Source organism: Mangifera indica, chromosome 7, assembly GCF_011075055.1.
Source record: "Mangifera indica cultivar Alphonso chromosome 7, CATAS_Mindica_2.1, whole genome shotgun sequence".
In the NCBI taxonomy this organism is placed as follows: domain Eukaryota; kingdom Viridiplantae; phylum Streptophyta; class Magnoliopsida; order Sapindales; family Anacardiaceae; genus Mangifera; species Mangifera indica.
The window spans coordinates 5,805,152-5,831,889 of record NC_058143.1 but is presented as its reverse complement, the minus strand read 5'-3'; the positions used below and the strand labels follow the sequence as shown (position 1 = coordinate 5,831,889).

At 33.6% G+C, this 26,738-nt stretch overlaps 1 protein-coding gene and 1 pseudogene across 1 annotated transcript; one reads left to right on the top strand and one right to left on the bottom strand.

The window, feature by feature from the left end:
• Positions 1 to 5,880: 5,880 nt before the first annotated feature.
• On the bottom strand, positions 5,881 to 8,221 carry LOC123221852 (annotated as a pseudogene).
• A 10,516-nt stretch (positions 8,222 to 18,737) lies between these two features.
• Positions 18,738 to 19,985, top strand: LOC123221419 (F-box/kelch-repeat protein At3g23880-like). Its single transcript, XM_044644276.1, has one exon. It carries the CDS (start codon positions 18,738 to 18,740, stop codon positions 19,983 to 19,985), a length of 1,248 nt encoding a protein of 415 aa, XP_044500211.1.
• The last annotated feature ends 6,753 nt before the right edge of the window (positions 19,986 to 26,738 follow it).

Sequence of the window (26,738 nt, the reverse complement as noted above, 5' to 3'; positions counted from 1 at the left end):
TGATCAAGTGTTTTTATGTGGAAGTAAGGTTGGATTCCAACTGGTTTAAGCCCAAAACGAACTAATCTCAAATAAGTTTAAACCTTTAATTGTAATATTTTTGAGTTTGAGTTTTGGATTGTTTAACTCGTTTATTTCACAAGCTAAATATTTTAATACAAAATAATATCGTTTTGACAATATATATTAAAACGACATCATTTTACTAACGAGTTAGTTAAAAGTTCAAATTTGAAATGAGTCGAGTTTAAACTTATTTGAAACGAACTCGATGAACTTGAATTCAAGCTTAAGCTCAAATACATGTGAATTGAGCCGAGTTTGAGCTCGAGCGAGCTCAAGTTTAGCTCGATTCGAATCTAGTCTTGTGTGAGGCTAATTTTTTATAATTAAAAATATAATTTGAAATAGGAGTTTTAGGAATGTAATCATTAGAATAATCTTGAAGGAATTTATCTCAATGTATAAGAGGGTTTTTCCAAGAAGTTGAATCATATTCGGCTAGAGAATCAAATAAAAGGTAGAGAAATTCTACAATAAAATCACTATTTCCAAATTAGAACTTATATTAAATGAGATCAAATATCAGTATAATGTGTTAATGTGCCATATTTTAGAGGGTTTTTTTTTTATTATTATAAATAATTTCTAAATGTTTATGGTTTGAGATTATTATCTATGTTTGGGGTATACGATTATAAATTTTAGTTGATAAATACTATATTTTAATTTAAAAATTGGTTTATTAGTTATAAAAAGGTGATTTAAGAGATTTTAGAGTGCGTTTTTAGGAATAAAATAGTAGATTCGACATACAAAATTATAATAATTTAGTTGGTAAACGTCATTTGTCTAGTAAACATAATCATGCTCATAAGGAAAAACATGTCTATTAAAGAGATTTTGATAACGGGTAAAATAATTTTTTTGTAACACTTCTAGGGTTTAGTAAATTGTACTAAACAAAATTTGGTGTAAGGGTTAAATGATATTTTTTATATGTGAAACGAAGAAATTAAATAATATTTTATTATATGCTAACGTCTCGCAAGAGTTAATTGATATTTTATGATAGATAAAGTATTTTTTTAATATTTTTTTAAGATGGTAACACCTAAAGGGTTAATTAGTATTTTTTTAGTTAACAATGTGGATAAGTCATAAGACATAGTTATTTATTTTTAAATATTTTTTCAATAAATAATATTGAATTATAGTTATATTAGATATAAAATAAATATGAAATACATATATAATGAATATTTAAAAATAATAACAACATAAATATAAAAAATAAGTTACGTTAACCATAAATTTGTTCATTATATTTAATTTTTTGGAGTGTGATTATTATTTTTTATACTATTGAAAGTTGTATAACAATTTTAAAAATTTTAAGAATACCCTCAAACATTTTTTGAATTTCCAAAAACCCCTTGAAAAAAATTCTTAACACCCCTAAAAATTTCAAAAATTTCAAAACACTTCAAATACATGATTTTATGTTATTGACATCTTTATCTATTCTTGCACTTGTAAAATTTTTATTTAGATTAACATAATTAGGGATAAAAAAATTTATTTAATAAAATTTTAAGGACAAAAGGTTATTTACCTTGTGGGTTTTTTTGTCTTTTCAACAATTTTACAAATAATTTAACATATGGGTGAAAAATAGTTCTTTCTTCAAATTTAAAGGGTAAGAATTTGTAAGTTCATCAAACTTTGATGGGAAATAGTTATTTTGATTTATATATATTTAAAAAAAAACATGGTTTATAATTTGATTTGATTTGATTTAAAAATCACCTAAACTGTAAATCATTTTTCTAAAATTTATTAACCAAAATTTAACCGTTTTATAAATTAAACTAAACCAAATCATAACTGTTGAAATATTCAATTTATTTTTATATTTTAAACTAAATTATTCACACATTTAATAAAACCATCTTTATATTGTTCTCTTAATGAACTCCACAGATGAAGTTATTAGCAAAACATTAATATTCATGGATAATGCATGAAAGGATTTTACAATATTAGTTATCATAATATTATCTCAAAGACCATAGAAATGCACATTTACCCATCTTTGGAAGCCAATAGATACGTTTGGATTCAGATAAAAAATCATTCTTTCTGCGTCTTAAAAATCGAAGGTGCGATATACTTTGGAAGCTTGCCAATATAAACCCTTAATTGCCTTTGTCCTTTTGTACTTGGAACACATATTATGCTTCATGTGCTAACAACAATAATAGTTTGCATTAGGGAATACATTTGCAAAGACAACTATAATGTTAGGTTGTCAGTACAAAATAAAAAACAACTCATCCTTGTCAAGGGATAGATTGGTTGTTACCGTCGTTTCCAACTACAATAAAAAGGCTTTTGAGAAATTTACATCTTTTAAGAATGCATCATCATGCATATGACTGGATGAGTGTAATCTATGACGCTTTTATTGAACACCCTAAGACCATGAGAAAGAACTTAAATCGATTTGACATTCATCTCAATATATGTGATGGTCCGAAGGTTATGCAACTCTAAGTTGTAGCAATAATTTGGTAATGACATGAATGACTTTTTAGGTGAATCTTTCAACTCTTTTAATGCCTAATTTTTTACCTATTATGTGTGTCTTTATGAAATATCGATCTTATACCTCTTTGTCATATCAATCATAATTTTCTTAGGTATGTATACCATAATAAACGTTTTTTAAGTAGTTATCCTAATGATATTATATTATTTGATTCTTAGGACAACTGTGGTCATTATCTAAACGATGAAATTGGAAATACTCATAATCATCTATCTTTGTTCCTTGTGTCTGCCACTGAAATTTTTCATACAAATATTTTATTTCCCATTAAGATTTATTGGCACCAATCCTTTGTATTAGAATCTAGTTTTTAGAACATGTCTTTTGAATGCCTTTTCTACACATCCTTATCAAGGAATATACCATTAACTCTACAACCCTTTTTGCCTCTTCCAAGACCATCAGTAGTACCCGGATTTGGAAGGTGTGGAAAAGGTTGTGGTTAATTCATCAAGTCAGAAATGGTCACATGTACATTAATCTAAGTAACACTATAACAAATGGGGTGTCAATGCTAACTACTCCACCCAACATCACTGCTATGATCCACATTCACTTTATGACCACTCATTTCAATGTTCATTATATCTTTGAACTCATGATCTTCAACAAAATTATTATCCATTTCTTTACCTTGATCAAAAGTGCCCAAGTTTGAACATTGTAACACTATCCACACCCAATTCTCAATGATTGACAATAGCACTAGACCAAGTGCACCATCAAGATCATCGAAACCAATATCAACATTTACATTACACTCTTCATCTCTATCTCGTTTGAGTCCATTACCACCCTTTTCTAGATTATATTATGGTTGTGAAACTTCTACATTAATTGGAAATAAAGGACAATGTTGTTCCTTTTTAAATTAAGTGGAAAGTCTAATAATTTATTGCACTTTAGAACCTTTGTCTTGAAACAATGTTCTTCTTGTTGTACGAGTGAGACAACTTGTGACATCTCTTTTGCTAGACATTTCTTGAACAAATATCATCATCATTGTGAAACATTCCCATTAATGGAAATTTTCAATCTTCATGCTTATGTGGATGCAATTCCACCTTATGTATATACGCAAACGGGAGCTCAATAACTCCAACAAGCCTTGGTATGCCATATCTTGTAGGATTATCATCATTTTCTATTTTCCACCAATATATGTCATTGTTTGTGGAAATTCACTACCTTTCATACCCAACCAAAACTTTAACTTTTGACATTTTGTTCAATCTTACAAGGGTAGAAATTAAATTAAATTAAATATGTAGGCATTAGTACTAAGGAAGATATAATGAAAATATGCAAAATCAAAATAAAAAATTTGTTTTATCTTTACATGGCAATATCATATAACCCCTAAATATTTTAACCCCTAACAGTAAAAATATTATTTTACCCCTATAATGTAAAATTGTATAACACTCCAAATTTCATATAACACAAGGAAAGTTATGTTTTGGTCCAATAGGTGTAAATTTGCCTTTTGAAGTAGATCATGCCTACTAGGGATGGCAATTTGGGTATAATTTTAGGGGTCTCGACCCTAACAGGGAGGAGATTTTCCAATAAAAACGAGGAAAGGGCCGGGGATGGAGACGGAAAAAATCCTCATAATCGGGGACGGGGATGCATTTGTCCCCGCCCCGCCCTGCCCCGTCCCCATCCCACCCCACCCCACCCCAACCCCTCCCCTAAATCTAATATATTAATATACTAATTTTTGAACTATTAAGTTCTAGAAACTTTTACATTATGATTTATTAAAATTATAACTTTAATTTTACTAATTTTTGAATTATCAATTATCAACTTTTACTAATTTCTGAACTATTAATCTAATATATTAAAAAAACCCCAAAAGTCTCATTATCATAAAATCCAAATGTACCAAATTAATTTTATTTCAATTTCAAAACTTAGTCAGCCAATCCACTAGGTTTTACAAAAAAAAAAAAATTATAAACTTGATAAAATTAATTGAAGTGAATGAAAAGTGTTAAATTTAATGTTACTACAAAATTACCCTAAATAACATACATATTTACTAAGAACTATAACCTTAATAATTTGTATTTGAATTAAAATAACAATGAATATTTTGTAGCTCTTGTAACAAGTGATATTTTGAGAAAATATGATTTATTTTATTTATTAAAATACAGGAAGAAATTAAAATTTATATTTACGGGTATGGAGAGGAGATTTTTCCCCGCGGGGACAAGGAGGGGATAGGGAAGGGATTTTCCTTTGTGGGGAGAGGACGGAGATTTTTTGTTATCCCTGTAACGGAGACGGGGATTGATATCCCCTACGGGGACAGGGATAGGGATTGATATCCCCTCTCCGCCCGTCTCCGTTGCCAACCCTAATGCCTACCTATCCCACCCAACCGGTTAATATGATTTTGATAGACCCCAAATAATCAAGACTTATAAAAGGAAGGGCAAAATGGGGATTGAAATACCAGCAACTACAATTCAGAGGGCAATTCAGGATAATCATCATGCAAACTTGACAACAAACTTGGAAGTACAACTGAGCAAACACATAAACAAGGAAGCAACAGATCACATGCACATAAACATAGGAGCAAATCACACAAGCAAGGAAAGAAATCAAGAGGAGCATGCAATCAGGAATGAGACAGATCCTCAGGGATGCAGCTAGGCGTTAAAAGTAGAAGGAAGCTTTAGGAGTGGGGCATTGGGGAAAATATAATTGGTTAGGTTTTGGTTTGGGGGCTTAGGCCTAGGTTATTGGTTCAATGACACAACAGTGTTGGTTGTATTGGTTTTCTTGGTTCTTTGATCTATATCAATAAGCCACTGTAATCTGCACTATTTCATTCAATGAAAGCAGCCATTACATTTATTCATATAATTCTGTCTTTTACAATCATTCCGCAATTAGCAATATACAACCCTTTTACACAAATATAATACACTTAACAGGTGCTTAGCAGTTGACATCTTCTCCAGAAGTGATCCAACTCTTGCAGAAAGCAACACTACAGAGTCAGGTACGCAACATATTTCAAGCACAATTTACCCTAAAATCCTATTAATCATTGATAAAAATAGTAAAAAAGAATCCAAATATACACTTAAATGCTTGGATTTGAAGAATTTTTTTTTGTTTGGTTTTGTGTTTTTTGAGTAAGAATTTGATAATAAGATTGTTGGAAGTGTAAGTTATATAATGAAGAGTGTTAATGTTTCCCAAATATTGGAAGATCAGGGATGATGACAGATATGTTATTATTGGAGATGTTTGACTAACCCTAAACCCTAAACCTTCAGAATATTGACTAGAATCATATTCCCCCTCAAATATGGTTAATTTAATTAATTGCACTTAATTTTTTCTTTTCAATTCATAATGTTATACTATATCAGAGTTACTTATAAAATATGAAATATTTCTTTTCAACTATTTATAAATAACTTATGAAAAAACTTCTTTTATTTTGCATGATTCGGGAAGCATTGAGCAGGATCATCCGAATCATATTCTGACAACAAATTACTATCTGACTCCAGTTCAGAATCATATGCTATGCCTCTGAGTCAGTCGTCACATAGAAGCTTTGATGGGTCCTCCTGATCAGCACCAGCCATTTTCTTGTATAAGCCCCTACTCTTGTCCAAAAATCCTTTACTCCGCAGGCTTGCATATTTTTCCCGGATTTCTACAAGGGGTTGTTTTTGCAAGAGTTTTTTGATGATCATAGGATTCCCTAAGAACAATAGTCCGAATATCACCCTTTTTAGAAATGTTAAAAATGCCCGGATGGTGGTCAAACACCTTTGTAAATTTTTGAGGCAGTGACAATAGCTTGCGAAGATTGCTCACATTATTGTGCTCTATTTTCTTTTGTATCATAAGGTGTACGAGCTCATGAAATACTCCAACCATTCTCTTCAGACATATCAGTTCGTGGATCCAAATGGGAGGCATCAGTGTAAGGTGAAGTATATGGCAACCTCTGCCATTCTTCTAGCCACTTCAAGCACTTCCTCTTCAACCCAAAACCCCTCGTAAATCTAATTGGAAATGCCAAGCAATTATTATCTGTTTCCTTTTGTTGTAAAACACTGTTCTATTGCAATTGTGATACAGCAAGGTGATCAAACCAGAATAGAAGTTTCAAGCCAAGATGATCATCAGGGAGATAGACCATAGAAAACAAACCAAGATGATTTAGAAAAACAGAATGCTGGTTATCATAGGGCAATCCCATATCCCATTTCAGTTGGTCAATAGTTTGCAAAGGTAGTGTCCTGTCTTTGGTAAGCATGAGCAGTTTGCAGAGCCTTTCAAGAATATCCTTCTGACTCTGCTGAATAATATTAAGCTCTTTCTTGTGAAGATCAACAGCTTCAAGAGTCAATCCAAAGGCAGGGACGCTAGTCCCTCCACCATCAAGAACATATAACTCGTCAAAAATAGTAGGGTACTTCCACATAAAAGATGATAGCTCAAGATCTAGAGGTAAATTAATTTCGCCACGGTACCTGGAGAGGTGGTAAATAGGGACAAAGTGATGTGAAACAGAGGAAAGTACAAAAACAAGGATGCAGGCTGCTCTAAGATCCATCTCACCAGCCACAACAGCATCCAATGACTTATCCTTCACCCATTTCAGCTTCACATTCACCAGCCCAAATTTTTGCCGGTAATTAACTCCTTTCAGGCATTCACACAAAAATCTAGACGAAAAAAACCTTTGAACCATCTCATTGTTCTAAATTAAGATTATAGCAGGATCAACAATTAACCCAGTCCAAGTCCATGATTCAGTGTTCTCTAGCAGCAAGTACTAGCTATCTTAAGCAGCAGTAATAAACTATAAAGTTCAAAATAGAATAACGCCGAAAGAAAAATAAAATAGACCCTTCTAAGGATTATGATTTTCTGTAAGTTGCTTCTCTTTCAGACATTTTAACAAACATGTGATGTGAGGTGCAGTTTCAAGTAAGATTGCCCCATTTTACACCCAAGCTCAACATAAAGTGATTTTATCAGTAGCTCTTGAAAATTTTCCAATAACACAAAAACTGATAACCTCTGAAGATGCCACAGTTATGATTTTTACCTGAAATTGCGATTTTCCTCGTCATTTTGAAGCAGCTCACAGATTTTTGTCCTCCCGAGAATTTTTCTACTAAAAGAAAGCGTCTAAATTCAAAATGAAGGAGTCATTGGGGGAGCTTGACACGGGCTCAGGTTGGAAGCCGTGTCAGGGGCTTGGACAGCTACAAGTGATGGGGTGCTTAAGAGTGAGTGTGCGGAGTCATTGGGTTCATGGTTTCCTTGTGCTTTGGACTCAGAAAGAGAGTGGCTCCAGCTCCCAACTGAGTCCAACGAACCGAAAACGAAAATTTAGAGACAATCGGTGGTAGTACGAAGTACCTTTGAAGACTGAGAGTGATGCAACCTGTAAACCAGAAGCCACTCAGAAGAAATGGAGAAGAAGATGAATATTCTCATTCGGTTACGAACGCAGAATCTTCTTTCCTTCCCGTCCATGGCAAACGACGTCGTCTATGGAATGCGTTGGTTCAAATTCGCAGTAGAGAGTTAAAAGACAAACAGAGAGAAGTTAACAAATTATTGAGCACAGAGATTCTATGCATAGGCCGAATGGCATCTTTCAAAATTATCTGACAGAGAAACACAAACAATTTCTGCTAACTCTACAAATATACAATGAATAGCATTTTTGTAATAGGCTGGTTTTATGGGGCCATAACATTTGTTCAGGCAACCTTTTGCACAAATGATGTTGCACTCATTCTTGGTGTTTCTTTAAGTCCATAGAGATACTTTTTCAACTTACCCTTGTTGGATTGGTTTTATTATCAAGATCTGGTAGAACCATATAAACATGTTCCTCAGTATCTTATTAAGGAAGACATTCTTAGTATCTATTTGACGGAGACGCCAGTTAAGATTGGTTACTATTAACAAGAAAATTCCAGTCATATTGAGTTTTTCCATACGAGCAAATGTTTCTTCGTAATCAAACTCATAGGACTAAGTAAACCATTCTGCAGCAAGTTTTGGAACGTTGTTCGGGGGGTATGATCCTCCTCATATACCAGATTCAAAGGATTAGTGTACTCTTCAAGGCAGCCTAATAACATTCTTTTGGAAACACACATAAAGACCTTATTTGGGAGTTGAACTCTCTCAATTAGTGCAGCTAAAGAATGGAGAAGCAGAGCTTTAAGGCAGCATTTGTCTTTTAGATTAACCATGCAAATAAAATTGATGTATGCTTTACATACAAAGAAAGAAACCTTACCGTTGACTCGTAAAAGCCAACTGGTGTTGAATTCATTTGAGAAAAACCCGAATCCTTTCACCCATAATCTAACAGCAGCTTTCCTCCTACTTCATCAGCTGCATCGTCCAAAAGTTTTTTCAGGTTTACACCCCCCTAATGCTTCATAACATAGCGGAAATAATTTTCTGTATTTACTCGATAACTAATCCAAAGAAAAGCAGATTATGAATATGTGTGCTCAGTAAATTATACCTGGAACTATATTTGTGATTCCTTCTAAGAACCCAGCCTGTGAAGGAATTAAACCAGAAACAAAGAGTCAAAGGTAATCTTCCATAAAACAAAATTAGTGCAACATTATGGAAAAAATTACTGCTATCGATTACTGCACCCTCTATAGAAAGAAATGTCATAGCAAGCCTAATTATGTCCTTAAATAAGCTGGGAATATGGCCAGTCTGACTATAAGCAATAAGGCTTACGGCACGATGTAAATTTCTGCATACTTTCAAAGACAAACAAAGGCAGAGCATGCATTAGTTTTAGCCCCCCCCAAAAAAAAAAAGGCTATTCCAACATGCCATCATTAAACATTTTACATTAAGTTTTCACATCAGGACTGGCTTCTTCTTCCTCTCTTCTCCAAGGTTAACAAAAAAAAAAAAAAATCATAGGTATATTTTATTAGAAACGCATAAAATTTTCCAGATAAGCAAAATAACTAAGTCTATCTATATCTGTATTTCCTCACAAATAAATTTGCCTCTTAGCATGAGGTACACTTGATAAAGGAATCCAGTTAAGCAAATGCTGTATCAGGACAAAACAAAAATAAACATTTTGCCTGTTATAAGAAAATGTTAGCCTCTATAGACAATTCAAGCTCGTCCAGCATATTCACAATGTTTTAGCTCAACAAAAATGAAAATATAATAGTATACAAATTCAATTCTAAATTGAAGATTTATAGCTGTTTCAGATATAAGAAAATTACAGTGGCCAAACAATTGTTTTTAAAACATAATTATATTTCAGCAGCATATCATTATGGTAATATGCGTCCATTTTAGAAAGATAACTTACAGGAATTCTAAAATCAAGTCTCTCAAATCCATCTCTACCAGTCAATTTGATTCTCAGAGTCCGAGACCAAATCCCAGTAAAGGGGCTCCTTGAACCATCTGCACCATAGTTATCCATTACTTCAGGAGTTATAACTTCAACTACAGGATCTGAGGGACTTTGGCCACTCCTTGCTGTATCATCTTGAACCCTTGGTTGTCTATTGTACGTGTAACTGCTCACTGACGTAACATATATATAAATACATGCCTAACAATGGCTCAGTCTTCTCTCAATGTTATTCATGGAAAACATAGAAGCTCAAAAACTTGTTAGCACTATATTGATGTAAGAAAGGGGGCAGAATAGGAATGAAATCCCAAATAAAAATTTAACAGATAGACAGCATGGCTCGGAAAGGATAAAATGGCTCAGAACTCAGTTTTGTTAACAAAAAAACTCATCAACTTCAAATGCTGTTTATATTTTCATTCGAACTAAGATGGCTAAGATCCATGTCAGTCAACTAAAGAGGTTAGATTATCATAGAGTAAGAACTTGTATGGTATAAAAAGGTTTTTTATATATTTTGATCTGTATTGGTACATATATATATAACTATACAAGAGGCTAAATCTAGTAAGAATCCTAGAGAATAAAAAATAATTGACAGCTTTAATTGACAACTATTCATTAGCTATTTTAGGAAACTAAAATTCAAACAAATCACACTAATTCAGCCTAATTAACCCGTGAATCTTGCAACACTCCCCCTCAAGTTGGCTTAAAGATGTCTTCCATAGCTAGTTTGCTAACTAGAAGTTCAAACTGTCCCTTGTGTAGCCCTTTGGTGAGTATGTTTGCTATTTGATCTGTAGTTGGTACATAAGAGAGACAAATTAACCCACTTTCAATCTTCTCTTTGACGAAGTGCTTGTCAACCTCAATGTGTTTCGTCCTATCGTGTAAAACCGGGTTGTGAGCGATTGAAATGGCTGCCTTGTTATCACAATATACTTTCATAGGATAAGACACCGAGATCTTCAAGTCTTCAAACAATCTTTCAACCAAATTGCCTCGCTAATCCCATGAGCAAGAGACCTGAACTCAGCCTCAGCACTACTTCGAGCCACAACATTTTGCTTTTTACTTCGCCATGTAACAAGATTTCCTCCAATAAAGGTGCAGTAGCCTGAAGTAGAACGTCTGCCAGTAGTACAACCGGCCCAATCCGCATCAGTGTAGACTTCTATTTGTAGGTTGTTATTCTTCCGAAACATAAGGCCCTTTCGAGGAGTTCCTTTTAGGTATCTTAGTATTCTATAGGCTGCATTAAAATGTTCTCGTCCAGGTGAGTGCGTATATTGGCTAACCATACTCACAACAAAAGCTATATCAGGATGGGTATGTGACAGATAGATTAACTTCCCTACAAGTCTTTGAAATTTTTCCTTATCAATCACATCTTCAGCTTTAGCTGGATCAAGTTTCAAATTAGCGTCAAGTGGAGTATCTGCAGCTTTACAACCTAGGAGACCTATTTCACTGAGAAGATCAAGGATATATTTCCTTTGGTTTACAAAGATACCCTTTCTTGATCTAGCGAACTCCATACCAAGGAAATATTTTAATAATCCCAGATCTTTAATCTCAAAATCTCGTGCCAACTTCTTCTTTAAGTTTGCTAATTCTTCAGAATCATCACCTGTCAAGATTATATCATCCACATAGACGATTAAGATAGAGATTTTACCTTTCTCCGATTGCTTATAAAACATTGTGTGGTCAGCCTGGCTTTGATGATAACCATGGCTTTTCACAGCTTTTCCAAAACGTTCAAACCAAGCTCTCGGAGACTGTTTAAGGCCATATAGGGATTTTTTAAGTCTGCAAACTTTATCTTGTCCCATCATCTCAAATCCTTGAGGTAGGCTCATAAACACCTCTTCTTCTAAATCCCCATTCAAGAACGCATTCTTGACATCTAACTGGTGTAATGGCCAATCATAATTAGCAGCTAAAGACAATAATACCCGGATGGAATTGATTTTTGCAACAGGGGCAAAGGTTTCCTGATAATCAATTCCGTATGTTTGAGTAAACCCTTTAGCAACTAATCTCGCCATGTATCTCTCAATACTTCCATTTGCCTTACATTTCACTGTAAAACCCATTTACACCCGACGGTTTTTTTATGTTTGGGTAAATCAACAACTTCCCACGTTCTACTTCTCTTCCATTACTGCTGATTTCCAATCAGGATCATCGAGTGCTTCTTGTATGTTTCTTGGGATAAATAAGTTAGATAACTTAGATATAAAGGCATTATGTTTCTTTGAGAGTTTAGCATAGGAAAGATATCGGGATGTAGGATGAGAGGTACGTTTAGCTTTCCTAATAGCTATAGGAATATCTAGATCACTAGACTCAGTATTAGGTACTGGATAAGGAATAGAATTAACATTTGGGTCATTAGGGACATGAGTATGAATAAGAGGAATGTTACTTGGAGTAGTTTCAGGTTCTGTTCTCGGAGCAGCTGATTGAACTGTTGCTAGAAGAACCATGACCCTTTTTTTATGACCTTTCTTCCTTGAATAAGTTAGGAGCTCTTTACCATGTTTTGTGAGAACTATGGGTAGTATTTCTTCCCCTGTTGAGGATTCAAAAATGTTTGGCAAAACAGATTCAGGATCACTTGTTTCCTCAGTATTATTAATTTCCTCTTTATTTAAAAATTTATTTTTAGATGTGGGACCATGTATAGAACCAGTAATAGGTGTAATAGGATCAGTAGAATCAATAATTTTAGGTAAAGGAATAGCAGAAATATCTCAAAAATTTCCTTCTTCTCCTATCTCCCCTTGAAGAGAATTTTTTTGAAAGAAAAGTTGACTTTCAAGAAATGTAACATCTATAGAGACAACTATTTTTTTAGTTTGTGGATTAAAACACTTGTATCCTTTTTTGTTTGGAGCATAACCAATAAAAATACATTTTTCTGCCCTCGGATCAAGTTTAGATCTTCCTTTACTATTTATGTGGACATATGCTATGCAAATATTTTAATAGGAAGATTTGAAGGTATTCATGATTTAGAAAAATTTTTTTTAAACAATCAAGCGGAGTAATATAGTTCAAAACACGAGTAGGCATTCTATTAATAAGATAAGATGCAATTAAGACAGCTTCGCCCCGTAAATATTTAGGAACATTAATTGAAAACATAATAGCTCGAGAAACTTCAAGAAGATGTTTATTTTTGCGCTCAACAATACCATTTTGCTGAGGTGTATCGACACAAGTAGTTTGATGATGAATCCCTTTTTTAGTAAAAAAACTTTCAAGAATTCCTTTAAAGTATTCAGTTCCATTATCTATGTGAAGAATCCCAATTTTGGTTTCAAAATGGTTTTCAATCATTGAGTAAAACATTTTAAATAGTTTTTCAACCTCAGATTTTTCCGACATTAGGTAAACCCAACATAAACGGGTATGATCATCAATAAATGTCACAAACCATTTTTTATTTGAGGGTGTATTAATCCTTGATAGACCCCAAATGTCACTATGGATTAAGTAAAATGGTTTTGAAGATTGATAAGTTTTAGGATGATAAACAGTCTTATGACTCTTAGATAAAATGCAATTCTCACAATATAGTTTAGAACAATCTAAACCTTTAAATAAACTAGGAAATGGTTTTTTAAGATAAGGAAAACTAGGATGCCTTAGTCTATAATGCCAAAGCACAATTTTATCCTTAACTAGAGTAGAACTAATACCACTTAAGCCTTGAGCTTCTTTATTCTTGGAATCTTGATCTTCAAAATAATAGAGGCCATTGATTAATTTAGCACTGCCAATCATCTTCTCCGAGTTCAATTCTTGGAAAACACAATATGATTCAAAGAAAGTAACACGACAGTTAGAGTCTCTGGATAATTTGCTAATCGATAGTAGATTACAAGTAAGTTTAGGAACATGTAAGACGTTCTTTAAGGAAATATTTTTTGAAAGAATTACCACACCTTTGCTGGCTATAGAAGAATAAGATCCATCTGTTATACGAATTTTTTCATGGCCAGAACAAGGATAGTAAGAATGAAACAAGCTAGACAAACTCGTCATATGATCAGAGGCTCCCGAATCTATGATCCAAGGAGTAGAATAATTTAGTGAGTGACAAGATAATGCCTTAAAATCATTACCTGCTTGAGCCACCGAATCACCAACCATGTCATCACCATCGAGTTCTCCGCGTCCCACGTAGCATAGCTAGAATCATCAGATGCAGGTTCCTTCTTTTCTCTAATCAAATATCTCATCTTGCCCCTACCACGGATATACATGCACACAGATTAAGACCAGAGCAAGAAATTCTCTCCATTTAGTGAGTGACAAGATAATGCCTTAAAATCATTACCTGCTTAAGCCACCGAATCACTAGCCATGTCATCACCATCGAGTTCTCCACGTCTCACGTAGCATAGCTAGAATCATCAGATGCAGGTTCCTTCTTTTCTCCAATCAAATATCCCAGCTTGCCCCTACCATGGATATACATGCACACAAATTGAGACCAGTGCAAGAAATTCTCTCCATTTAGTTTAATCGTGGTAATTTGAATAGAGTGGGATTCCGAGGTGGGAACCTGAGTGGTAGTCGTGGATGTAGGCAGGTCTGTAGTGTTGGTTGTCTCTGAAATCTCAGACATGATGATGAAAAAGATTAGAGAAGAAGGAGATAGGCTGATACAGATGAAGGCTAGGAATTCAAGAAATAGAGTTCCTGCTCTGATACCATATGAACTTGTATGGTATAAAAAAGTTTTTTATATATTTTGATCTGTATTGGTACAAATATATATAACTATACAAGAGGCTAAATCTGGTAAGAATCCTAGAGAATAAAAAATAATTGACAGCTTTAATTGACAACTATTCATTAGCTATTTTAGGAACTAAAATACAAACAAATCACACTAATTCAGCCTAATTAACCTGTGAATCTTGCAACATAGAGACATTGATAATTAACAGGAAAAAGCTGTCGATTGAGATTGCACCCACCTTTCTCAGAAGCTGGAAGATGAGTAGTGGCATACCGCTTCTCTTCTTCATAATAAGCATTGACAGCTAATGGTTCTTTCAGTTCTTCAAAAGATGGCATACCTCCTGGACCTGAAAATGGGTTGTAAAATTTGACTTAGCACCAAGCTATAGGATTCAAATATTGGCTTTTGGGTCCCTTCCTATGTGGATTATTGGAGACGATTATTGGATTGTAAAATTTGACTTAGCACCAAGCTATAGGGTTGTAAAATTTGACTTAGCACCAAGCTATAGGATTCAAATAAACGACCTCGATAGCTCTTGAGAGATCCCTGATGACGATTATTGGAGATCACTTGAGCCGGATGAGTCTTTTTCCTATTTCGACACTACAAGCTATTAGCTCTAAGCCAACCAGTGATACTTATCATTACTAGCTTGCTTAGGCCTTATTAGTAGTAGGAGCACATGGACTAGAGGAGCACTTGATAGGTATAAATACTACCCCTAAACCTTTCTTGATTGTTAAATCAAGTGATGATTTGAATGAAGTAACCATACCTAATAGTTAGTATTCATTGTGGAAGAGATATGATAAATTGCTTATGAGATGACTTATATCATCAATTTCTAGTGATTTTTTTAGTTTGGTGTCCAGTTGTAAGTCTACTAGTGAGATGTGGAATCCCTAAAATCCTATTTCATATCAGAGTCTAAGATCAAAATTACAACTCTTAGAAACACTTTTTAAACTTTTAAAAAGGGTAATATGTCTGTTCAGGAGTACCTATGTAAGATGAAAGATATCTTTGATACCCTAGTAGCTAATGGTCAATCTTTGAGTGAAAAGGATTTAATTCACTTCATTTTAGATGGGTTGAGTACTAAATTTGAGCCTATGGTTGTCCATATAATAGCTAGAATGGAGTCTTCAACTGAAAAACTGAACTTACCTAAGATAAAGTTTATCTTGCAGAAGTATGAATAAAAATTGAGTAAAATAGAAGCTTTACCCTTTGATTTTAATGCAGGAAGTGTTAATGTGGTGGGTAAATCAATGGTTTTGGTACTAATCATGGCTATCTGAGGCCTAAAGTAATAGGAGGTAATAATAGTCTTCTTTGTTAATGCAAGCATTAGAGTGATTTTAACACTAGCAGTAACTTTTTAATGGGTTGTCCATCAAATGGACAAAAATAATGCTTTCCTAAATGGAGATTTGGTTGAGGAAGTTTACATGAGTCAGCCACAAGGCTTTGTTGATAAAGATAGACCTTAGTTTGTATGCAAACTCAAAAAAAGCTTTCTATGGCTTGAAACAAGTCCCCAGGGCTTGGTTTGAAAAACTAAAACATGTTCTACTGATTAGAGGTTTTACCACAGCGGTGTCAAACTCTAGCCTGTTCATTTTAGGATCTACAGAAATTAGAGTATACATCCTTATTTATGTGGATGATATACTCCTCATAGGGCTTGACTCAAACTATATCCGGAATTTGATTAAAGATTTTAATGAGGAGTTCTCCTTAAAAGACTTGGGGTCTTTGAATTTTTTTCTTGGGATAAAAGTGCATAAAGATTAGTTTGGCCTTCACTTATGTCAGTCTAAATATGATACTGAGTTGTTATAAAAAATTCAAATGCTAGATTGTAAGTCATGTAAGACTCTTAAGGCTGTTGGTACCAAGCTATACTTAGGAGATAGTGAGCCTTGTTCTAATCCCATAAAATATAGAAGTGTACTTAGTGCTTTTCAATACCTAACCATAACTAGACTTGATTTATCATTTGTTGTGAATAAGCTCAACTAATTTCTAAAGGATCCTAATGAATTAGAAGAGAGTCCTTAGATATATTAAAAGAACTCATTAGTATGGTCTGCTTATTAAACCTACTAAGATTTTGACTATAAAGGCAGTCATAATTGTTGATTGGATAGACAACATACGTGATGAGAGATCCACTGGTAGGCTGGCTATGTTCTTTGGCTCTAACATGGTTAAGTGGGGTTCCAAGAAGTAGAAAGTGATGGCCTTATCTTCAACAAAACCTGAGTACAGGGCTATCAGTCAAGCTTCCACTGAAATAACTTGGCCACAGAGCCTCTTGTCTAAGATAAAGGTTAATACTTTAAAAGACTATTGTCGCCTTTTAAATTTAGTGGAAAGTCCAACAACATGTTATGCTTCATAACCTCCTTCTTGAAATGATGTATGTTTTTCTTGTCTTAGGAGTAACTATCACATAAAGAGAGGCCACTTTTAGCATCTTCTTCTTTAGGACATAAAACAGAGCAAACATCATCATCATCCTAAAATTTGTATGGCATCTCATTAATGGAGTTTTTCAAGCTTCATGCTTATGTGGGATGCACTTCCTCCTTACATATATAAGAAAACGGGAGCTCAATAACTCCACCAAGCCTTGCTATGTTGTATCTTGTTAGATTATCACCATTTTTTGCTTTCCACTAATGTACAACATTGTGTTGTTATTCGTGGAGATCTACTGTCTTTTGTACCCTACCAAAACTTCAACTTCAGACATTTTGTTCAATCTTGCAAGGGTAAAAATTAAATCAAATATGTAACTACTAAGACATACTAAAAATATGAAGAATCATTATGAACATGATCATTTTATCCCTTCATGGGTACTATCATACAACCACTATCTATAAAATATTAATCCCTACTCATAAAAATATTATTTTGCTTTTATAATGTAAAATAACATAACATTGCCAATTTCATATGATAGAACAAAAATTACATTTCGGTCTGATAGGCGTAAATTCACCTACTTAAGTAGTGTAACACTCCCACTCTAACAGGTTAATATGATTTCGACCACAATCTATCTTAAAATCTTGTTAATCATTGACAAAGATATAAAAAAGAAAAACCAAATATACAGTTAGACACATTGATTTGAAGAAGTTTCCCATTTGATTTTGTGTTCTTTGAGTAACAATTAGATAATAACCTTGTTGGAAGTGTGATTTAGATTATAAACAGTGTTAGAGTTTTCATAAGTGCTAGAATGTTAGGGATGATGAACTTTACTATATCCATATAACCTTTAGAGTTTTCTATTTATAATGTCATATTATATTAGTTATCAATACTGTCTTATCAATTAAAAGTCAAGTACAAAAACTATAGACACCAATAGAAAATTTTGTTGCCCCCTGTAACATTATTTTTATCATAAAATTTATATCATTTATTTTGACCCTTCCAAGGATTATGATTTTCTGTAAGTTGCTTCTCTTTTAGACATGTTAACAAACGTGTGATGCGAGGTGGAATTTCAACTAAGACTGGCCCGTTTTACACCCAAGCTCAATATAAAGTGATTTTATCAGTAGCTCTTGGAGAATTTCAAATTACTTAATATAAAGAGATTTTCGTCGCTTTTTTAGGAACATGTGAAACAATAAAGGAAGTCTTTCTAAGGATTCGGCAATTTCCCAATTGGTCCAAGGACTATTATCTTATTAGGAACATAATCTTGAGAGAGTTATATTTAACTCAATAATCGGAAAGTGAGTTAGTCTTTTATTAATATTCTACTTGTAATTAGGAAAGTTGAGTTTGTCTTTTATTAGGACTCATTAGGAAATCGGAGTAATATAAAACTTGGAAAATTGAATAAAGAGATGGCTAATCAAATTACTGGGAATAGAATCCTCGGATTTGAGTAATGCTGCGTTTCTATGGAGGGTTTTACAACAATTCCCAGTAGACAGAAAGAGAGCGCAGCGCCAGGGCCATTCTTTCCGCATGAAATTATACACGAAATCCTTCTCAAACTACCCACAAAATCTCTCTTGCGATTCAAGTCTGTTTGCAAAACATGGCGTGAGTTAATCTCAACTCACGAGTTTGCCATAAATCATCTCACTGAAACATCTGAAAAGTTCCGTAGAATTGGAGTCATCGAATTAGAAAACTTAAGGTATGACCATCTTTCTCTATACAGTCTTGCCACTCAAGGCGCATCGCGTGCTGGGGAAGCAAAAAAAGAAACAATTTGTTTCGCTCCTACAGCCAATGAATTTATTTTTACCAGGATATGGCCTTACGATGGCAACAGAAGAATCATCTGCACCAAGGTATTGGGGTCGTGTAATGGTATGTTACTGATACGATTAGAAACTGATGAGGGATCCAATGGAGTCCCAGTGACATTCCTGCTATGGAATCCAACAATTAGGGAATTCAAGATGATTCCAGGATTCTATATTAGAAGTTCTTTTCGTTTTCAGGTTTCGGGGTTTGGTTACAATTCATCTATTGATAATTACAAAGTGGTAGTGATTATGTCTAATTGGAACAGTGATTTGGTACATGGTTTAATTTATAATCTCAAGACAAATTCATGGAAACAAGTGGAAAATTTTTACTTCCCTCCCAGTCACATTTACTTACCTGATGAAATAGGAACAACACTTGTGAATGGAGCTCCACATTGGGTAACACTGAGCTTAAACGAAGGTGAGGTTAATAAAATAATTTATTTTGATTTAGTAGAGGAGGAGTTCAAGGAGTTTCTATCTCCTCCTCCTTCAGTCGGTACTTTCAGGACTTCTTTGGGTATTTTTGAAGGTTGCCTTTGTGAAATTCGACTTCGAAGGGAAGAAAATTACACTGAACATACATTAGAGGTTTGGGTTATGAAGGAATATGGAGTGACAGAATCATGGATTAAGTTGATGAATTTGTCATTAGGTTTATGGCTTAGTAATACAAGACACATAAGGCCATTAACTGTTTCAAAGAATGGTGATGAAGTGGTTATGATTATATATTGGCGTAACATGGTTTCATTCAACCCTACAACAGGAGAAGTGAAGAATGTTTCGTTGCGTGTTGATAGGGGTCATGTGACAGCTTCTTATGAGGAGAGTCTTGTTTCACCAAATCGATTCGGTACGACAGGCTCAGAAGATGGTACATACTAATATTTCTTACCCTTTTATTATGTTGTTGCTTGTTTATATGCAAAAGAAAGAAAATATCTGAGGGTTTTATTGGTATGCAATAGTTAGATATCTATAGTATTGTGTTTTAGAGATACCTCAAATTTTCAAACTTTTCTCCTTCAATGGCAACAACAGTAGGCTAGTGGTTATTGTAAGGCTTTTTTCTTTTTGAATTTAAAGTAAACAGATTGCTAATGGTGCCTGTGAATAGTCAATGACTCAATATATTTGTAAGAAGTTAATTTGTTAATTTGTTATTCTTAATTTGTTATTATTAATTTGTAATTGACTGAATGTTATTAATTTATAATTTTATTATGTAACTGTATTAAATGTATTGTACTCTATCCATAATGTGGCCGATTTTCAAAAATTTGGAAGTTGAATGTTATACTTACGTGGCATCTTATTTATTATATATATTCAAATATGCATTTGACCCGAAACTAAAAATTTGGTTGGACCAGTCGATCAAAATAGTTCAACTAGTTCAACTAAAAATTTCTATGTAGTAATAGAAATATATAATGAATACCATTTTTATAATAGGTTCGTTTTATAGGGCCATAACATTTATTCAGGCAGCCTTCTGCACAAATGCTGTTGCAGTCATTCATAAGCATCCATAACACTACTGAATTCAGGTATTACATGACAGAGTGTTAAACATACAAATTGCTAATTGAGACAAGTGTCCTAAAAAACATGGCTAATCAAGCGAACCAGTATATAAAGGGTAAAATCTTTTTACCTCAACATTAAGACCTTTCTTCTTACAGAGCGCTTTAAGAGAAACATTGCACCTAATTCCCTTTTCACTGAAGTGATCAATAATTGTTGAAGTAGAGTGTACAAGGGGGCATCAGGCTCAGCATCTTGATAGTCTTGAAAACTAATTGGATACTGCACATAACAAATAGTGCAAATTTTGAATGCCAGATTCAAAATCTTGTTATTGAGAACCATTGTAGTATGATACGATCTTATTTTTACATTTAAGTAATTGGACTAAATTACTGGACCTGAACGTTATCAACAATTGGTGAAAGTACCTACTTGTTGGGAGCAGTCACACAATGACACAATCTAATTGTATATTCACACAATCAATCAATATGCAATAGAATAAATTTTCTCCCAATTTGTGTGAACCGAAAAATATGGAAGCAAACAAAAAATAGCAACACAAAATATAAACAATTTTTAACATGGAAATCTCCCTAACGTGAAAAAGGAAATACCAAGGATGGTAGCCCACCCAAAAATTTCCACTATCAACAAGATTGGGTACAAATCTCTCTGGTTAAAACTAGAAGCATAAATCCATGACGACTCAAGAACAAATCTTCTTGTCGAATGCAACAAGTTTCCACAATGAATATAGAAAAATCTCACCAAAAACAGAGGTGCGTTCAAGGGTTGAAAGGTGAATTTCTCAAATTTCAAATCTGTTCCACCATTCAGAATGAAGATCAATGAGTCTTGAATGTGCTCATAAAATTTCACCACAACCGGACCATGGATTGACCTTGATCGAGGTTATTGATTAAACCTAGATGGACTATAAATATAAACTTATAAATCAATGTTTAAATAAGTAAAAGTTGGGTAAAACAAAGACATTTAAAGAAATATTTTGTAACTTACTAACACATATATATATATAAACAAAACGCAATATCTATATAACTTACGGAAACCAAAATTGATAGATTTAACTATTATTTACAAACATACAGGATCAAAATCAAACATTTATATATATACAAAATAAATAGTTTCTACTTTGATTGAAAACAAAGGTCAATACAACTCTTACACGTTCAAGCTTTCACACAGCAACAAATTCAGATCGTAGCCACACATTCAATAAATTCAATTTGTATCAAGAAACCTTTTGAAATATTCTTAAATTCCATTGAAGAACCTCAATTCAAAAATAATTTCACAAATTCTCACAATTCTCAAAAGATAAACTCTAGACCTAACATATGCTTACACTGTAAAACCTCTGTTCTATTAATTTTATTAATTTTTACACCAACTGAAATATTACGAATCTTGTAGAGTAAAAAAAAAAACATATAAATGGTTAAAAAAAATGTTTAGCTTAAAAGGGATATAAAAACTTGTCTAAAATAATTTTTTTTCCACAGATCAGGAACACTGCCAGCCATTTATCGAATTTGATAGTTCAAGGCTCTAGTAATGTTAATAAATTCTATATAAGTTATAAAATTATGAAATTTTGAAGAATTAAACTAAACATAATAATGGCTTAAATAAACAATTTTCAACCTAAAAATGATTTTAAAAACTCTCTAAAACTTATTTCTTTCCTAGGTTACCAACACTATGAAAAAATTTTCAGGTTTAACACTCAATCTTATAATAATTTAACAAATCATTTATAATTTGTAAAATTACAAAAATTTCATCAAAAATTTATATATAAACAATATTCGAATTGAAAATGATTTACAAAAGTCCACAAAAATAGCTTCTTTCAAAGGTCACAAACACTACTGAAAATTTTCTAGGTTCAACAATTTAAGATCTTAGAAAAATTTATAAAATTTTTATTACTTATAAAATCATGAAAATATTAAGAAAAAGGTTAATACTATGTTGTGATATCTTAAATAAAATTTGCTTCAAGTCCTTCATCAACAATGCTTTTCCCTTCTCTAAAGATAATCATCATCATCTCTCCTATTGTTTGTTTAGAGTGTAAGTTAGGGTTTACCAAAATTCTAACATATAATTTTATTGAGTATACAACTTTGTCACCCTTGATATCCCAATATTGAAATATACCTTATTATAATTAAGATTTCAACCTTATCCTTATTATTAAAGTCTTCTTCCAAATAGATTTAAGGTAATTAAAATCTTTATCTCAAATCTTAATATTCAAAATATATCTATTCCCTTGAAATGGAAGTTGAGATAATTATCTCTTATATTTAATATTTAAAATTTTGTCTCATCTTTTTCAAAATTTAAACATATCCCATATCCTTAATGATCAAATTATATCACATCTCTAATCCTTATCCCAAAACATGAGAATAATAAAATAATAATAACAACAAATATTGGATATTACAGCTATTGGGTCACCTGGTTTCATTTACTCTTCAAACCGTGCAATTCGAGAAAAAAAACAATGGGTTTTTTTTTTTTTTTTTTGGTAGAGGAAGAGCTCCAAGTGGAAGAAATCTGAGTAGAAAATGAATAAAAATACAAGTGAATGTCTAGAGGAACATGTCTAATGGCAGTGTTGCTTCCGTCTCAAAGGGAAACCAGTACGTACCGAATTGGAAAACTAGGAAGAGAATGCGATGTAAATTTAAGTTCGTCGAATAGGAACATGTGCTTTAGCCTACTTAGGGGAAGGATTCCACAATTTCCCATTTGGTTCAAGCGCTATAACAGTAATATTAAGAAAATAATCTTGAAAGAGTTATACTTTAGGGAAATTTTAAAAATTAGGCAAAATTAAAGGGGTCTAAACGAAATTGCCCAAAAAATTCAGGTTTAAGCAAAAATGCCCAGGTTTTGTGAAATGACGAAAATGCCCCCATATATAAACACAGCAAATTTTCACTGTGCAATTCAAAGAAAATTCGAATTTTTAACGCATCCCACGGCAATCCCACGGTGAACGTTATTTTTGCCGATTTTCTTGCTTTCCGGCAACCGAAAATGGAAAATAATGTTATCACATCTCCCGTAATCTTGTTTGGATCAAGTTATTGCTCATATTATTGAGATTTGATTGAGATTTTTCGGTTTGAAATTTTAGGGTTTACGGTTTGAACAATGCTTAAAATGTTTTGATTCTTGGTTGTTTTTGTTGAATTAATTGAGGGGTTTTGTGTTATACAACGTGTAGATTTGATTTATGTGAAAATCGGTGGCTGAAATGACCAAAATTTGGCCGAAAATGACTGCCGAAGAGATCGGCAGTCCGACGTGGGAACAGTGTTTCCCACGTCAAAATCATCAATCCCACGTTCAGCCAAATTTAGGGGGGTAACTTAGCTTTTTAAAACAATTGGGGTGTCGTGGGAGCTCCTTAGCCCACGTGGGGTTTTTTTGAAATTTGTCATGTCAACGTGAGTTTGGCGAAATTACGAAAATGTCCATATATATAACACAGCAAAATTTCCTATTTCCCACGTTAATATTAGCGAATTTACTGTGCATTTCTCTCAAATTTCAAAACATTTTCACGTCACCACGTTCATCCCACGAGCGATCTGATTTCTGTCGATTTTCGTCGATTTTCTTGATTTTCGGCATCCTTAAATGGCAAAGAAGGTTAGTATATCTCCCGTAATCTTGTTTGGATTAAGTTATTGCTCATATTATTGAGATTTGATTGAGATTTTTCGGTTTGAAATTTTAAGGTTTACGGTTTGAATAATGCTTAAAATCTTTTGATTCTTGGTTGTTTTTGTTGAATTGATTGAGGGGTTTTGTGTTAGACAACGTGTAGATTTGATTTATGTGAAAATCGGAGGCTGAAACGACCAAAATTTGGTCGAAAATGACTGCCGAAGAGATCGACAGTTCGACGTGGGAACAGTGCTTCCCACGTCAAAATCGTGCATCCCATGTTCAGCCAAGATTAGCTGTTTTTAGGGGGGTAAAGTAGCTTTTTTAAAATATTAAGAAGCTGGGGAAATTCCTTAGAACACAGTGGACCTTTTAGAGTTTGAGTTTTCATGAGGGGGTAAATTGAGATTTTTCTTATCTAGGGTTTTTGATTGTGTAGTTTTCGAATTTTATATCTGTTTTTTCTGTTCTACGATTTTTCAAATTTTAGAATTCAAATTTCAATTCCGTTTTTTTGAATTTCATCGTTTTACGAGATATGAACTCGTATTTTTCAGATTTCCGAAGGATTTTTCGATTGTTCCCATTCTAGGGTTTTTCAACTTTTAGAATTCGAATTTCAATTCTGTTTTTTTGGATTTCACCGTTTTACGAGATATGGACTCTTATCTTTCAGATTTCCGAAGGATTTTTCGATTGTTGCCATTCTAGGTTATTTCAACTTTTAAAATTGGAATTTCAGTTCCATTTTTTTGAATTTAACCGTTTTACGAGATATGGACTCGTATTTTCCAGATTTCTGAAGGATTTTTCGATTGTTCTCATACTAGATATATTTATTAATAACTAACACGTGAACTTGTTTATACCATTTTAGCATGTGGATTCCTTTTTGGCTTTATTACGTCGGCAGCAGGACGATCACCAGTCGACTATCTCACAGCGTTGGACGACTGCCCACACATTCTTTGGAGGCCATATTGAGATGGCCTGGAAGAGTTGGCAGACCACACCGATTGGAGAGTTTGAGTTTTCGGGGCTCTTCACGAGAATGGTTGATGTAGCGTACACCCCGGGATTGTTGTACAAACCATGGGGGATGGTCGATCAGGTAGAGTTTATATATATTTCTTTTATATTCAATTGGTTAACGACAACGATAAGTAACTAAAATGTCTCACTGTTTATAGGTTTTCATCCCTATAAACTTCGAGAACGCACATTGGGTCGCCAGAGTTATAGATTTTCGTGAGTGGTCGATTACGGTGTACGATTCAGATGTTTCATATTCGGGGAATATAGGGACTCTGGAGCAGCGCATGCGACCGTACATGACCTTTATTCCCGTGTTATTAGAGGCGACGACTTTTTGGACAGCTTCTAGGAGGACTCCACAACGTGATCCCCTCACTTTACATCGAGCGTCGGATGTCCCTCAGCAGGGGTTGGGCTCCGGTGACTGTGGCGTCTTTATGTTGCGATTTTTTGAGTGTTTGGCGTTGGCACGGAGCTACTTTTTTCCCCGAGAGTCGTCTACCTCTATGCGTCGACGATTAGCGACGCAGTTGTATTTTCACTGTATCGAGTAGCTCACGGATGTATATTTATCGTTATTCCTATGTTTAGATGTATATATTTATTGTATGTGTATATGTGTATGATATACTTTATTTGTGGTTATATATGAATGTGTATCGTATTTGATTTCATTTTTTAAATAATCTTGTAATGAAAAAACAATAAAAACGTATGATTACTCAAACATTTACACACTTTTAATTTATTAGAGAAAATAAAGTAATACTGAAATAACTCATACGAAACACTAAATTTATTACATCAAATGACAATACAATTATACGTTTGAAACAATAATTAAAATACATCGGTTACATAAAACTGAAGTACAACAATGAAGAATCATATAACAAAAAAAATTGAGTATAAGCATGTCAAGATCTCGTTCCTTTGCCTTTTGTATGTGAACGCTGGGGGGCGGAGCTTGGGACCGGTGCTGGGGATTTACATTGGGTTCGTGTATGCCCCGGTTCATGGCAACGACTGCAAATCCTCGGTGTAACAATTTCTCCTTGCGATGGACGTCGATTTCTATTGGATGGACGACCTGGACGACTACTATCGAGGACGAGGGGCAATATAACTCTGTCTTCCGGTGAGTGTAACCAATCACATTGATTTCCAAGAGGATTGATCGGTTCTTGATATATTACACGATAAATATTGGTGCAGAAGAATGGATGAACCCATGCGTGCACATTCGTCAGTCTCATATGTCGTGCAACGACAATGACATGCTTGCACGGAATACGTGAAAGCTAAAACTTTCTACACGTGCAAGACATGTCACCAAGGTCCACAATACCCATG

What these genes read in the sequence shown, in the direction of transcription:
- LOC123221419 (XM_044644276.1), top strand. Translation starts at nt 18,738, where the DNA reads ATGGAGGGTTTTACAACAATTCCCAGTAGACAGAAAGAGAGCGCAGCG.